The sequence below is a fragment of the Palaemon carinicauda genome, chromosome 1 (genome assembly GCF_036898095.1).
Source record: "Palaemon carinicauda isolate YSFRI2023 chromosome 1, ASM3689809v2, whole genome shotgun sequence".
NCBI classification, from domain to species: Eukaryota; Metazoa; Arthropoda; class Malacostraca; order Decapoda; family Palaemonidae; genus Palaemon; species Palaemon carinicauda.
The window spans coordinates 267,432,357-267,449,633 of record NC_090725.1 but is presented as its reverse complement, the minus strand read 5'-3'; the positions used below and the strand labels follow the sequence as shown (position 1 = coordinate 267,449,633).

The 17,277-nt window shown below is 32.5% G+C and overlaps 1 protein-coding gene across 4 annotated transcripts in view; it reads right to left on the bottom strand.

The window, feature by feature from the left end:
• Positions 1–17,277, bottom strand: part of LOC137656057 (organic cation/carnitine transporter 2-like) — a 360,410-nt gene that overhangs the window by 145,563 nt on the left and 197,570 nt on the right. For all 4 annotated transcript variants that reach the window (XM_068390251.1, XM_068390235.1, XM_068390241.1 and 1 more), the window contains 2 exons: positions 8,885–9,053; positions 5,224–5,371 (listed from right to left, as the gene is read on the bottom strand). In XM_068390251.1, the coding sequence (XP_068246352.1) occupies positions 5,224–5,371; positions 8,885–9,053 (317 nt within the window). The remainder of the gene's footprint in view (positions 1–5,223; positions 5,372–8,884; positions 9,054–17,277) is intronic.

Sequence of the window (17,277 nt, the reverse complement as noted above, 5' to 3'; positions counted from 1 at the left end):
AGTAAGCAACTTTCACTCGATAGTTTCTTTAAAAAATCTTTAAAACGGTCTAGTGATCATGATGAAAAGAAAGAAAGTGAAGTAAGGAAAAGGAAGACCGAATTGAGTGAAAGTGATGAAAATTAAAAATAAGAAAAGAAAAAATGTAAAAAAAAATATAAAATTATAAAAATGAAAAAAAAAATGAGCTAAGTTAAGTTAAAGTTCACGTAGAAGTGCAAGTTAGTGTAAATTATCGTACATGTTATCGTACAAAGTCACCGTCTCTACCTCCTCGCTGATCTTCTGTCTCCTCCTGCCTAGCAGTCCCTACACCTGCGCTGGCCTGTCGCTAAGGTAAAGTGTTACATTAAAACCCCTTTTTTATTTATTACTGTATTTCATTATTATTATTCTTTTTTTTTGGTTTGTATGTATTTATTATATTGTATTATGTTATGTGTAATTATGTGTAGCCATTTATTAAGGATTTATTATGGGTTCTTAGGCTGAAGAACGAATTAAATAAATTACCATGTATTCTTATGGGAAAATTTGCTCCAACATACGATCGTTTTAACATACGAAGCAGTTTCTGGAACGAATTAAGATCGTATGTAGAGGTATCACTGTATATACATATATAATATATATATTCAGTATACATACACATATATATATATATATATATATATATATATATATATATGTATGTTTGATCATTTTGAATGCACAATATTATATCCATGAAGAATAAGCCAGGGTCTGTAAGTTCTCTTAAACAAACAGAAAGAAGTTCATGTAACAGTTTCAGCCAGCAGTTCCTCCTTGATCAAACTGTGTCTACAATTTCAAACATGGGTGCAAAATACCTTTTTTTTAGTATAACTATGGTAAATTTCATTTCCAACTTTACATTTAACTTTGATGATAATGACATTATCAACTTTAATATAATCATGCCCAGCAACTGACGAAAATATTCTTGTATCCTACAATTGTATATTGTATTAGATCCTAGTATTGCCCTGTCAAATACATTACTTTTGGTGCTGCTAATCTTATTTATGATTTAATATCTTACCTCATCTTCTGCCCAATATCTTATATAAGTCTTATGCTTTTTATGTAACCTCAACTCTAGACCTTACTCTTATTGACACCATTAAATTAACCACTAAATTCAAAATTGATTAAATCTTCAAAGCCTAATGCATTTAAGACCTTAGCTTCATGATTAAATGTCATGTCACCTTTGTCTTCCCGCCTCACCTCTACTTTAACCCTGGAACGGTACGGTGGGTCGTCCGCGACCCCGAGCGTCAAAACAAAAAGAGGTTTTTCTCACGTGACTCACCCCCGTGACTGAATTTGTGGGTGATCGACCTGCAGTAGGTGTCTCGCCTACACTCTCTAGTAGTGTCCATATGTGCATTGCTGTAGCTGTACTCCTTCCCCGATTTCTGAGACGCGTCGGGGTCAAGCGCGACCGAGTTTACCCTTCTAAGGTAATTTGCATAATTATCAAAGTTATTACGTATTATGAAATTGTCGTAGAATGGTGCAACTTGTATAGGTTATCAGTTGTGGAAAGTCTTGGTGAATTGTTTGGCTACCATGTGCATGATTTTTTTTTTAGTTAAAATGTCGTTCATCACCACGAGGACCATTTTACCGCGAGTGCCCCTTTTTCATTTTTTTTTTCATTTTTTTGCCAAGTCATTTTTCCGTAAGATATTGCCAAATAGTGTCGTAAAACTTTTGCTTTTTTAGTGTTGGAAAGTGTGTCTAGATGATCTGGCTACCCATGCGTGACTTTGTTTTTGTCAGATACGACGTAGTTATTGGTATATTGGGTATTTAACTGCGGTTGCCAATTTCTGTTTTTTTTTCAATATTTGTAAAAATTTACTACGTAGTAAGGAATTGCCGTATATTATTGATTTTTTTTTCATGTTTATGTGTTAGAAAGTGTGCCTTGATGGTTGGACTAACACGTGCATGTCTTTTTTTTTTATCTGAGATGCCATATATTAGAATGTTGGGCATTTTACCGCGAGTGCCACTTTTTCATTTTTTTTTCATTTTTATGCCAAATCATTTTTCCGTAAGATATTGCCAAATAGTGTCGTAAAACTTTTGCTTTTTTAGTGTTGGAAAGTGTGTCTAGATGATCTGGCTACCCATGCGTGACTTTGTTTTTGTCAGATACAACGTAGTTATTGGTATATTGGGTATTTAACTACGGTTGCCAATTTGTTTTTTTTCAATATTTGTAAAAATTACTACGTAGTAAGGAATTGCCATATATTATTGATTTTTTTTCATGTTTATGTGTAAGAAAGTGTGCCTTGATGGTTGGGCTAACACGTGCATGTCTTTTATTTTTATCTGAGATGCCGTATATTAGAATGTTGGGCATTTTACCGCGAGTGCCCCTTTTTATTTGTTTTGCATTTTTTTGCTTAGTCATGTTACCGTAAGGAATTGGCAAGTAGTGTCGCAAAACTTATATTTTCATAGTGTTGGAAAGTGTTTCTAGATGATCTGGCTACCCATGCCTATTTTTTTTTAGCCAGATATAGCGTATATATAGGTATGTGTTCGATTTTCCTGTGATTGCCATTTTTTCGTTTTTTCTCATTTCTTTCAAAATTACTACGTACTAAGGAACTATCACAGAGTAATGATTCATTTAGATGTTTATTTGTCGGAAAATGTGCCTTGATGGTTTGCCTAGCACGTGGCTGAAATTTTTTTTTCTGAAATGCGTATAATAAAATGTTGGCCATTTTTCCGCGAGTGCCCCTTTTTATTTGTTTTGCATTTTTTTACTTAGTCATGTTACCATAAGGAATTGGCAAGAAGTGTCGCAAAACTTATATTTTTATAGTGTTGGAAAGTGTTTCTAGATGATCTGGCTACCCATGCCTATCTTTTTTTTTAGCCAGATATGGCGTATATATAGCTATGTGTTCGATTTTCCTGTGATTGCCATTTTTTCGTTTTTTCCCATTTCTTTCAAAATTACTACGTACTAAGGAACTATCACAGAGTAATGATTCATTTATATGTTTATTTGTCGGAAAATGTGCCTTGATGGTTTGCCTAGCACGTGGCTGAAATTTTTTTTTTCTGAAATGCCGTATATTAGAATGGCCATTTTTCCGCGAGTGCCCCTTTTTAATTGTTTTGCATTTTTTTGCTTAGTCATGTTACCGTAAGGAATTGGCAAGTAGTGTCGCGAAACTTATAATTTTATAGTGTTGGAAAGAGTTTCTAGATGATCTGGCTACCCATTCCTATCTTTTTTTTTAGCCAGATATGGCGTATATATAGGTATGTGTTCGATTTTCCTGTGATTGCCATTTTTTTGTTTTTTTCCCATTTCTTTCAAAATTACTACGTACTAAGGAACTATCACAGAGTAATGATTCATTTAGATGTTTATTAGTCGGAAAATGTGCCTTGATGGTTTGCCTAGCACGTGGCTGAATTTTTTTTTTTCTGAAATGCCGTATATTAGAATGTTAGCCATTTTTCCGCGAGTGCCCCTTTTTATTTGTTTTGCATTTTTTTGCTTAGTCATGTTACCGTAAGGAATTGGCAAGTAGTGTCGCAAAACTTATATTTTTATAGTGTTGGAAAGTGTTTCTAGATGATCTGGCTACCCATGCCTATCTTTTTTTTAGCCAGATATGGCGTATATATAGGTATGTGTTCGATTTTCCGGTGATTGCCATTTTTTTGTTTTTTCCCCATTTCTTTCAAAATTACAACGTACTAAGGAACTATCACAGAGTAATGATTCATTTAGATGTTTATTTGTCGGAAAATGTGCCTTGATGGTTTGCCTAGTACGTGGCTGAAATTTTTTTTTTTCTGAAATGCCGTATATTAGAATGTTGGCCATTTTCCGCGAGTGCCCCTTTTTATTTGTTTTGCATTTTTTTGCTTAGTCATGTTACCGTAAGGAATTGGCAAGTAGCGTCGCAAAACTTGTATTTTTATAGTGTTGAAAAGTGTTTCTAGATGATCTGGCTACCCATGCCTATCTTTATTTTTAGCCAGATATGGCGTATATATAGGTATGTGTTCGATTTGCCTGCGATTGCCACTTTTTCGTTTTTTCCCATTTCTTTCAAAATTACTACGTACTAAGGAACTATCACAGAGTAATGATTCCTCTAGATGTTTATTTGTCGGAAAATTTTGTTTACTTCTTTTTTGATTGAATATCATCAAATTTTTTTAGCTAAAATATTATATTGTTTTACATTTTGTTTTTTTCGATTTTATTTCCCTTAAAAAAAATTTTTTTGGGTTAGAATTTTAATTTTATAGTCGTAAAATAATCGACAATTATCGAGCAACCCACCATACAATTTTTATGCATATCCAAGAATAATTAGATTAGTAAATAACACCTTGAAATTGACATACCCTTCCTACATTTCAAGTGGCAGATTAGGGAGTCTGAGTCAGTGTGGTTGGCGGCCATTTTGTGGACATATCCGAAGCGTAAGTTGCCCTATCTATATATATTCTTGTTCCCTATAGAATTTGTGATATTTTGGTATATTTTTACCTGCATAAATATCATATTATATATTAAATATATGTATTTTTTTACGAAATTTCTAAGTACTCAAAAAATGACCTTTAGATATGGCCCCTGATATAAATGCAATTTACAAAATAATGAAGATTTTTTTTACATATTTCTATTTTAGGATAACATATGTTTATTCCCTAAAAAAATTAGCCACTTCCTATTTCACTTGGGTACCCAAAAAAATTCATGAAATTTGGACAAATTTTTTTGGCCAAAAAAAGTTACCCTTTTTTTCTCATTTCAGATCTTCACCTCAATGGGTCTGACTTCATCCAAAATACATCAAGATGTGTCCTTAACATTCAAGAATCAATTCCTAAAAGGATTTGTGTATATATGTATAAACTTTTTTTTTATGAATTTTTATGTAGGGTCTTTTTTTTCTACTTAATTTTTTAAAATATTTATAATAAATAGTTTTTCTGCAGATGAGTAGTATTTATCTTTACAGTTGTTTTAAGCATTCATTGAAGTTTTTTTGGCAAAAGAAAAAAGGAGGTTACTGCAAAAACTGATTTTTCAAGAATTTTTTTTTTGGCGTCGGGGTCGCGCGCGTCCGAGTATACCCTTAAAGGGGTGTCCGAGGAGCGTACCTATCCAGGGTTAAAGTTTTTTTAAGTCCTTCTTACCTCAGATTCCATTTCCTTCATTTTTTTAAGAATATCTTCCTCTTTGAGAGGAGGATATTTGTTCATTTTTGCTGCACTCTTCAGAATTTTCAAGGCTTCCTCATGGCGGCCCTTTAAAACTAGCCACCTCGGTGACTCTGGGAGTAACCTAGAAATAATTAAAGTCTTTAGAGGAAAATTTTGAATTGAATAGATTAAAATCACACAATAACAATTAGGATGACAATGGCAGTCACCAATTTCTGTACCTAACAATAACTGTATAAAAACCACTAGCATAGAAAAACTCTAGTAAATCCCATTCTCGCCTTATAAAAGTACTTCTATGTCATATATTTTCCAAAAGAATTAAAAAACATGGTCAACTACTTATCCACCCATAATAAGGATTTTCACATATCAAAATGACAAGCAATGTGAACCTCTCTGAAATGCTAAAAACTCAATATTTACTTAAAATTTACTACTACTTCTTTAAAACTACATAAAATTATATTTTAGCGTGTATCATATATTTATCTTTCAAATAGTCTTCACATAAAAAGATATTCAAACAAGACGAGATATACATAGATGTCGATGGATATAAGAACAGCACGGTTGTTATGCAAAATATATGGCTTATCAAAGGAATTTACACACACAGAAGCAAAATAAACAAAGGGGTAATGTTGTGAGGGGAGACATTTTTTCCACCACCAAGTTCCTTACAGGAACCAAACTAGGCATTCCAAGACCACTTTCAAGATTCGAGAGGAAAACACATCGAGTTGAAGCATTTTAGGGTACAAGCTGTTAATTTCTACGACACCTAATTTCTAGCAACCCTCCAGCAGCTCAGAACTTGCTCAGATACCACAGGGCTGAATACTTTTGGAGATATGCCATTCAACAGGGAAGATGCATAATGTGTAAAGATATACAGTATATATATATATATATATATATATATATATATATATATATATATATATATATATATATATATATATATATATATATATATATATATATATATATAAATATATAAATGTATAAATATATAAATATATACAGTATATATATATATATATATATATATATATATATATATATATATATATATATATATATATATATATATATATATATATATATATGTGTGTATATATATATATATATATATATATATATATATATATATATATATATATATATATATATATATATATATATATATATATATATATATATATATATATATATATATATATATATATATATATATATATATATATATATATATATATGTTTACACAGACACACATCTGAACCACTGACACCCACACTCCTTCCCATCACTGGCATGTTCTGAGCTCGCTTGATTGGTTCTACCATCTCCTTTCTCCTCAAATGGTTGTAACATCTTTTACATTAGATATACCAAACATTCTTCTGTCTTGACTCTCCCTTCTAACCAGTAGTGATATTCCAGCAATCCCTCTCATTGTTGTCTTCTCGGTTCTCTCCAACATTGACTCATCTTTCCTCTTAAGTGTCAAAGTGTGTGTACCATATAATAGCAGTCGAGACTGATGCTTTATAAATCTTAATTTTATAATTTAATGGCAGTTTTTGTGTAAAATAACTCTAATTACTTCTCTCCATTTTTGCCAGGACAACTATATTAAAAATTGATGAGGAATTGAAAATGAAAGACCTTAATAAAAACAGACATGAAGAGAAAATCGTTGAATTGTAACGCCAAATTGCAGAACTCACTGCCGATGCAGCAAATTCCACTCAGACCACTGGTCTCGCTGAGAAAGTTGATAATCTATTGATGAAAAAGGAAATCATTTTAAATGCTGATTGGCCCAAAACAAGAGAAAATTACATATGCTGACAAAGTTAAGGACAAAATCTACTAGTAATTAAATCGACTAAAGCATCAACTAAAATCAGAGACAGAAAAAAACGAGATCAAATATGCACTTAAAGACATTACAATTTTTAATATGAAGACAACTTCAAATAGAAATGTTGTAAACTTTGATTAGAGAGGAAGCAGCAAACAAGATTCAAACCATGGTTGCCAACACCGTAATAAGAAAAATTGGAAAACTAAATCCTTAAATAATGATTTGCAATTTATACAATAATGAAGATGAAGTAGTAAATACTTTGATTCAAAGAAATCATGGCCTGGACCATAACCAAAACATAGAAGAGAAGATAAGTCTGGTATTCAAGAAAAGTGCTGCAGGTGGAACTACCCACTACTTGCTGAAATGTGATCCTGAATTTCGAAATGCTATTCAAGATAATGGTGACAAAGTTATGTTGCAATGTGGTACATATAACATTATTGATAGGTACCAGGTGTCACCGTCAGAGGTATGAACATTTTAAAAAAAAAATACAAGTTTAAGAGTGATAATAAAGTCTGCAGGAAATGTTCATAAAAACCTTCCACCAGAGAATTAAATTCGAAACAAGAAAAATATATAAACTGCACTAAGTGGTTATGTAAATATACAATCTGTTGGTAATAAAACTATTAAAATTCAAGAATTGATAAATGAGAAATATTTGGACATACTAGCATTATCTGAAACATGGTTAAATAACTTTGACAAGGCTAAGAGAGCTGAAACGACCACTTACATACACTCTTTGTTACATATTCCGAGAGAGGGCATGTCTAATAAGGACAGAATCATCATTATACTATAGGTCTGCTAATTTCCTGTTACCAACCCAATCCAATCATTCTCCACCATCCCCAACTGTTCTAAACATTACAAAATCCATGAGGATGATAAACATCATAGATGACAACATATTCCCTTGGTGTACTCCACTGTTCACTGGAAATTTATTTGACCGGACTCCGCTAACATTAACTTTACACTTGCTATGCTCATGAACAGTCTAAATCAAATTTACATATTTAACAAGAACTCCATAACGCAGGATTCTCCAAAAAAATTGGCAGGTGTACACTATCAAAAGGATTTTTCTTAGTCCACAAATGCCACCAAAAGTGGATTTCTATATTCTACACATTGCTGTACAGAATGTCCTTAAAATGAAAATTTGGTCAGTACAACTACCTTTTCAAAATCCTGCTTTTTCATCTCTCAGCTTTTCATCAATCTTTCTCTTTAATCTCTTTAGAATAAGCATACAATATATTTTCATAATATATATATATATATATATATATATATATATATATATATATATATATATGTGTGTGTGTGTGTGTGTGTGTGTGTGTTTAATACTGTTCACTTCCCCTTTTCCCCATTCAAGGAAGCCACCTAATTGCATTGCCAATTCCACTCTTTTTTTTTATTATGTGATTATGGGATGAAGTTCCTAGCAACTTTCCTAAACCAAAATGTTAACCACTGTTAGTATGTGACTTTTCATGGTGGTCACTCAATACGAGTATGGATCGAACCCAACTTAGATAAAATGACCTGCAGAGTAACACATGAGTTATGCACTAGAAAAATATATATTATTAATATCATTAGTACTTGCTAATCTATAACCATAGTTGGAAAAGCAGCATGCTATAAGCCCAAGGCCTCAAACAGGGAAAATAGCCCAGTGAGGAAAGGAAATGAAAAAATAAATAAAATAAATGTCAAGATGACTTTCAAGTACTGACCAGAAATAAGATATCATGAATACGGAGGGCATCGTTAAAGCCACCTGCAGATACCTCCAATCCCGTATCAGGTATGCAATGCCTGGAAGTGCCATGTACCCTAAAGACCACGGGACACAGAAGAGAACTCCCAGCATCGACCTCTGTGATTTTCCACTCAATTCCAGACCTATCTGACCAAAGAGGATAAAAGAAAAGCAAACAATAATGATTTGGTCCAGATTCTAAGGTTAACCAATTAGGCTACCCATTTATGTACAGTTAGATTCAAAAGAATGCATACACTCGGGAAATCATTTGTCAGATGTCTCTAGTGTTTCCATGACAAAACAGATAAAGGGTTGTTTTTCTCACTACTACTTCTAGGAAATGGCAGAACTTTCTACAACCTCAGCAAACCTATATAATCATTAGAAACCTAGTTATCCTATTTCATACTATGGCATCATTTGACATCTGCTCTGGACCTCCACTATAAACACCCCCCCCACACACACATGCACACACATAGTGTATATATATATATATATATATATATATATATATATATATATATATATATATATATATATATATATATATATATACATATATATGTGTGTGTGTGTGTGTGTGTGTGTATATATCATCATCATTTCCTCCCACACCTACTGATGCAAAGGGCTTCAGTTAGATTTTGCCAGTCGCCTTGATCTTGAGGTTTTAATTCAATACTTTTCCATTCACCATCTCCTACTTGGTGCTTCATAGTTCTCAGCCATGTAGGCCTGGGTCTTCCAATTCTTCTAGTGCCTTGTGGAGCTCAGCTGAACGTTTGGTGAATTAATCTCTCTTGGGGAGTGCAAAGAGCATGCCCAAACCATCTTAATCTACCCCTCATCATAATCTCGTCCAAATTTGGCACTCAAGTAATCTCTCTTTAGTCTCATTTCTAATCCTGTCCTGCCATTTAACTCCCAATATCCTTCTAAGGGCTTTGTTCTCAAATCTACTAAATCTATTTGAGATTGTTTCATTGTCATACCATGACTGATATTCATAGAGTAACACCGATCTCACAAAACTGATTTATAGTCTGATTTTTATATGTAATTTCAGGCAATTTGATTTCCAAATTTTACTTAACATAGTCATTGTCTGATTTGCTTTTTTCAATCTTTCACTAAATTCTAATTCCAAAGACCCTGTATTGGAAATCATAGTTCCTAAATACTTAATTGCTTCTATCACATTAATTCTTTCTCCTACCAATGATATTTCATCTTCCATTGCATACTCCGTTCTCATAATCTCTATCTTTCTTCTATTTATCTCCAGCCCAACCTTGCGTGATATTTCATGCATTCTGGTAAGCAAGCATTGCAAATCCTATGGCATTCAGCTAACTAGGACAGCATCATGAGCATACTGTAGGTCTGCTAAATGCCTATCACCAACCCAATCCAATCCTTCTCCACCATCTCTGACTGTTCTACTCATTACAAAATCCATGAGGAGGATATAAAACATAGGTGACAACACATTCCCTTGGAGTGCTCTGCTGTTCACTGGAAATCATTTGATAAGACTCCATTAACATTAACTTTACACCTGCTATGTTCATGAACAGACTTAATAAAATTTACATATTTTAGAGGAATTCCATAATAACGCAGGACTCTCCACAAAATTGGCCAGTGCACACTATCAAAGGCTTTTTCATAGTCAACAAATGCCATCAAAAGGGGATTTCTATATTCTACGCATTGCTGTACGTCTCAAAAGGAAAATTTGGTCAGTGCAACTTCTACCTTTTGTAAATTCTGCTTATTCATCTCTCAGCTTTTCATCAATCTTTCTCTCCAGTCTCTCTAGAATAAGCATACTATATATTTTCATAACAACTGACATAGGCGTTATTCCTTTGTAATTACTGCAATCAGTCAGGTCTTTTTATGCTATTTTCACACACTCCTAACTCCCATTCATCAGGTTTTGCCTCTTCATGCCACATTCTACAAAATAATCTTGTAAGTAGTCTAGGAGTCACTTCATTTTCGGCCTGCATCCAATAAGGACATTATGCATTAACAGGCCATTTACCTTCTAGCCATTCTATCATTGACGCGACCATTTCAAAATGATCGAATAACTCGTCAGAATTTTCTTCAGTGAATTTCGGACTCAACATCTGTGCATTTACCAAATCAAACATGGGATTGTGCACAGCAGGGGTCACACCTATCTGAGTTGATAACCTTGCAAGAGCATTCAACAGTTCCAATTCCCTGGCATGTCTTGCAATTTCTCTTGCTTCTTCTTCTCTCTCTTTCTTTCTGCCTTGCAATTTCTCTGACCTCTTCTCTCTCTTTTTCTTCAATTTCCCTGCATGTCTTGCAATTTCTCTTTCCTCTCCTCTCTCTCTCTTTCTTCCCATTCTGCCATCTTCTTTAACTGAATACAATTCTCTTCCGCTGCAATTCGTCTAATGTCAGCCTACCCATTCATTTCTACTTTCGTTCCTTCAGTTTGTGCGTCATCTGATACTTTCTTCCCTATGAATTCTGCTTCAGCCTTCTCCAAAAGGTTGCAAGCTGCTGCAATATCTTCTTCTGGCAACTTTCCTGAGTTTATCAAAGCTTCTAAGGCTAGACACTTGATTTAGGCTTTATCATTCCACCAGTTGCGTGACAACCACATGCCATTAAAATAACGAGCCACTGAGCTTTAGTTACATTAGCTTCCGACAATTCATGAACAATTGGGTCTTACAAAAACATCTGTGCATTTAATTGCGCCATCTTGTACTTTACAAAATATTTTATCTCTCCAAAACATATATCTCATCAATACACAGAATCCTACCAACACTAAACTGATCAAACCTTTAATCATAACACAGCACTGTTATCACCAATATCTACTACTTTCTGGATCCGGGTCTGGGCACCCGTAAAATATATATTACGACTAGCGAATCACGTAAATTCCTGACTTCCCAAACTTATTTGCTTTATATTACATAATCTTATATAATTATCATTATCATTATTATTATTATTATCATTATTATTATTATTATCATTATTATTATTAGTATTATTATTATCAACTGCTAAGCTACAACCCCAGTTGGAAAAGCAGGATGCTAGAAGCCCAGGGGCCCCAACATGGAAAATAGCCCAGTGAGGAAAGGAAACAAGGAAAAATAAAATATTTTAAGACCAGTAACAACTTTAAAATAAATATTTCCTATATAAACTATAAAAACTTTAACAAAAATGAGGAAGATAAATTAGATAGAATAGTGTGCCCGAATGTACCCTCAAGCAAGAGAACTCTAACCCAGGACAGTGGAAGACCATGGTTCAGAGGCTATGGCACTACACAAGACTAGAGAACAATGATTTTATTTTGGAGTGTCCTTCTCCTAGAAGAGCTACTTACCATAGCTAAAGAGTCTCTTCTACCCTTACCAAAAGGAAAGTAGCCAATGAACAATTACAGTGTACTAGGTAACCCCTTCCCTTGGGTGAAGAAGAATTGTTTGGTAATGTCAGTGTTGTCAGGTGTATGAGGAAAGAGGAGAATCTGTAAAGAATAGGCCAGACTACTGTATTCGGTGTATGTTTAGGCAAAGGAAAGAACCGTAACCGGAGAGAAAGATCCAATGTAGTACTGTCTGGCCAGTCAATGGACCTGATAACTCTCTAGCGGTAGCATCTCAACGGGCAACTGGTGCCCCGGCCAACCTACCTAGAGAAATACCTATGAGCTCTGAGAACAACACGTAACTCCAAGACGATAATATATATGAACACTGGATATCTAAAAAGTCACTTTATGTTACTCTCAAAACAAAACTGGGTGATTACTTTTAACGGGAACTATTCATAAATCAACTTCTTACTTCAGTTCTTAGTCAGGAGATATGAACATACCACTGAGAAAAGTATTGATCGAAATAATACACACTTTACAAAAATAAATATATTCCATAAAAAGATAATTTAAAATTGACACCAAAATTAAATCACTCGAAATATTAAGTCTGAACTAAACCTTAGACTAAGATAAAAAGAAAGACACTTCAAAAAAGAATTATACAATCACTTGTTTCACAAGAAATTGATTTATGAAAATATTTAATTTTGACAATTCATGATTAAATGACTCTTTAAGACCTATAGAAAATAAATTAGAAATAAACTTACATATAGTTAATTGTTACTCTCATGTCCTTTGGCTCACACAAGGTTATTGAACAGTTAAGCAAATACACTTTATAGTTCAACCTAATTACACAGGGCCAGTTACAAAAACTATATGATATAAATTGACTTAGCCTACATTAACACACTTCACTTGAATAAACATACAATAATATCAACAACATTTGAACAACACTATACATGGTAATTGTTGGAGAGAAATCACTATTCACGTTTGAAAGGAGACAATAAGCACATAGTGGCTGGATAGAGGCTGGTGGAAGCACAAATCTTGTGGGATGTCAGGCTGGATCTCTTCTGTCTCCTATGCATTGCTAGGTCCTTATATAATAACTTAATTCACTCTAGAATTTTATAATAAATCATTCTCATAGCATGGGGGCATGGCTCTGGTGGCATAAGGTTGCTAATTTAGCAATTTCAAGAAGGGGTACTAACGTTGCTTGCAAGCCAACTCGCACTCGGCTAACTCCGCCCACCTCTCATAACATTAAGAATGAATGAATGAATGAATGATTTAAAGTTTTCAGGCATCCTGAAAAAAATTAAACTTTAGTCTAGAATTTTCATGCATTTTCCAACCACGAGGAAACATCATGCAATCCCTGGCATGTGTGTGTCATAAGGCATACCTTTTAACAAGGTTATATAAGACTTCATAAGGAAAACACGTAAAATGAAAACTTAATTCTTCAAAATAAAGTAAATTTACATATGCGGAACTGAATGAATATACAACTAAAGGAATAACGAAAGTCTTATATAATTTACATACCTTATTCAATCCTATGTGAGTGGAACTCACCTTACGAGCTGGCAATGCATCTCTTAAATAAACAAATAAAATATGTGAATAAAATATTCTACTTTCATGAAGACCAGCTTCATAAGAATATTTTATATATATATATATATATATATATATATATATATATATATATATATATATATATATATATATATATATATATATATATTCATTGTGTGTGTGTATGTGCGTGTATGTATGTATGTATGTATGTATGTATATATATATATATATATATATATATATATATATATATATATATATATATATATATATATATATATATATATATATATATAGTTTATATGTATATACAGTATGTATGTGTGTGTGTATATATATATATATATATATATATATATATATATATATATATATATATATATATATATATATATATATATATTGCATTCTGGAAAATTATGATTATTTAATTTGTTAATTGAGCTTTAATACAACTTTACATACTTTTGTTTTAAATTTCGGGAGTATTTTATCAATCTAAGTATTTTGTGTGCCTTGATCAGATCAGCTGATCTGATCACAGCACCCAAAACATCTAGATTGATAAAATACACACAAAATTTAAAACAAAAGCTTATAAATGTTTTATTCAAGTACACTTAATTATTACAATAATTGTAAATTTCTAAAATGCAATAATGCTTCTGATACTAAATTGAATATTTAGAGAGAGAGAGAGTAGCATGCCTTAATAATAAGGATTATTTGATCCCAAAATTGAGGTTGACGACGGACTAGGCAGAGTTGATCAGATGATTTGCATGTAAACAATGCATAAGATTATCATTCGCTATGTTTCTAAAAACAAATACGATACTAAAATGTGAATATTGCATGCATTATTATTGGATACAGTTAAGGGAAACACCAGAGAGAGAAAAGGACAAAAAAAAATATGACAAAGAGACAAGAAAGGGGGAGGCGTTATCTAAGTTCTTTCTCCTTGCACATTCTCTTCGCCAAATATTAGCAAAAAAAATACGAATTTGGGAAATGCGAGAAAGAATGAAAAATAGGAATGGAAATACATGGAATGAGGGATATGAAAGAATGATTAATATGATGAAAATGACGAATGAATACTAGAAAAGAGAAGATGAATGATATCGCGAAAAATAAAGAGAATCAAAAGAGTTGGAAAGATACGTTGTAGATGTGTGTGGGAGAGCAAAGCAAGGTCTATAGATTATATCTATAGACCTTGAGCAAAGTAAATGTAATAAAGGGATTAAGGAAGGAATTGGGAAAAGGATTAAGGATATAATAAAAATAGGTGAGGGATATATCAAACTAATATGCATGATAAGTTATATCAGTGAGGTAATTCTGTGAAAATGAATGATCATATCAATGGGATAATATCATGAAAGTAAATATAGGTTGACGAAGGACTAGGCAGATTTGATCAGCTGATTTGAACGTAATCAATGCATGAGATAATAATTCTCTAAGTTTCTAATTACAAATATAGTAGTAAACTGTGAATATTACATGCATTATTATTGGATACAGTCAAGTGAAACACCATTTTAAACAATAACAAGTTTATTTCATATTTAGCTGTAATTTTTTACCGGAGTAAATAGATAACAGTACAGAGAGCTAGGACCAGCTAAGTGTAAGAGAGAGGGCTATTTGAAATCATTGCCCAGCTTGAATTTTATAGCAATTTTTAAGAAAATTTATATTTAATAGGTATTGCATTGTTTTTGGCCAACCCAACTACTGTGAACTATTATAAATAAAATACTTAATGTTGGGTAAACAAACATCACAAACATTTTTTTCTTCTTCTTCTTGGCCTGCGATTATCGAGGTCCAACTGTGTGTGTGTGTGTGTGTGTATTTCATATATATATATATATATATATATATATATATATATATATATATATATATATATATATATATATATATATATATATATATATATATATTTCATATATATTTAAATATATATTTATATATATATATATATATATATATATATATATATATATGCATATATGTATATATATGTATATATATATTATATATATATATTATATAGATATTATATATAATATATATATATATATATATATATATATATATATATATATATATATATATATATATATATATGTGTGTGTGTGTGTATATATGTATATATATATATACATGTATGTATGTATGTATGTATGTATGTATGTATATATATATATATATATATATATATATATATATATATATATATATATATATATATGTGTGTGTGTGTGTGTGTGCATATATGTATATATATATACATGTATGTATATATATATATATATATATATATATATATATATATATATATATATATATATATATATATATATATATGTATATATGTTATTTTCATTAGTAAAATAAATTTTTGAATATACTTACCCGATGATCATGTAGCTGTCAACTCCGTTGCCCGACAGAAACCTAAGGTCGGGATACGCCAGCGATCGCTATACAGGTGGGGGTGTACACAACAGCGCCATCTGTGAGTAGGTACTCAAGTACTTCTTGTCAACAAGAACTCAATTTTCTCCTCGGTCCACTGGTTCTCTATGGGGAGGAAGGGAGGGTCCTTAAATTCATGATCATCGGGTAAGTATATTCAAAAATTTATTTTACTAATGAAAATAACATTTTTCAATATTAATCTTACCCGATGATCATGTAGCTGATTCACACCCAGGGTGGTGGGTGGAGACCAGCATACATGTTAACAAAAGAAGCTAAGTATCCCGTATTTCATTTTAGCAGTTATTCAAAATAACAAACATAAAATAAATAAGTACCTGGTAAGGAAGTCGACTTGAACTATTACTCTGCCTTTTTTAAGTACGTCTTCCTTACTGAGCCTAGCGGTCCTCTTAGGATGCTGAACGACTCCTAGGTGCTGAAGTATAAAGGGCTGCAACCCATACTAAAGGACCTCATCACAACCTCTAACCTAGGCGTTTCTCAAGAAAGAATTTGACCACCCGCCAAATCAACCAGGATGCGGAAGGCTTCTTAGCCTTCCGTACAACCCAAAAAAACAACAATAAAAAGTATTCAAGAGAAAGATTAAAAAGGTTATGGGATTATGGGAATGTAGTGGCTGAGCCCTCACCTACTACTGCACTCGCTGCTACGAATGGTCCCAGGGTGTAGCAGTTCTCGTAAAGAGACTGGACATCTTTGAGATAGAATGATGCGAACACTGACTTGCTTCTCCAATAGGTTGCATCCATAACACTCTGCAGAGAACGGTTCTGTTTGAAGGCCACTGAAGTAGCGACAGCCCTAACTTCATGTGTCCTTACCTTCAGCAAAGCAAGGTCTTCTTC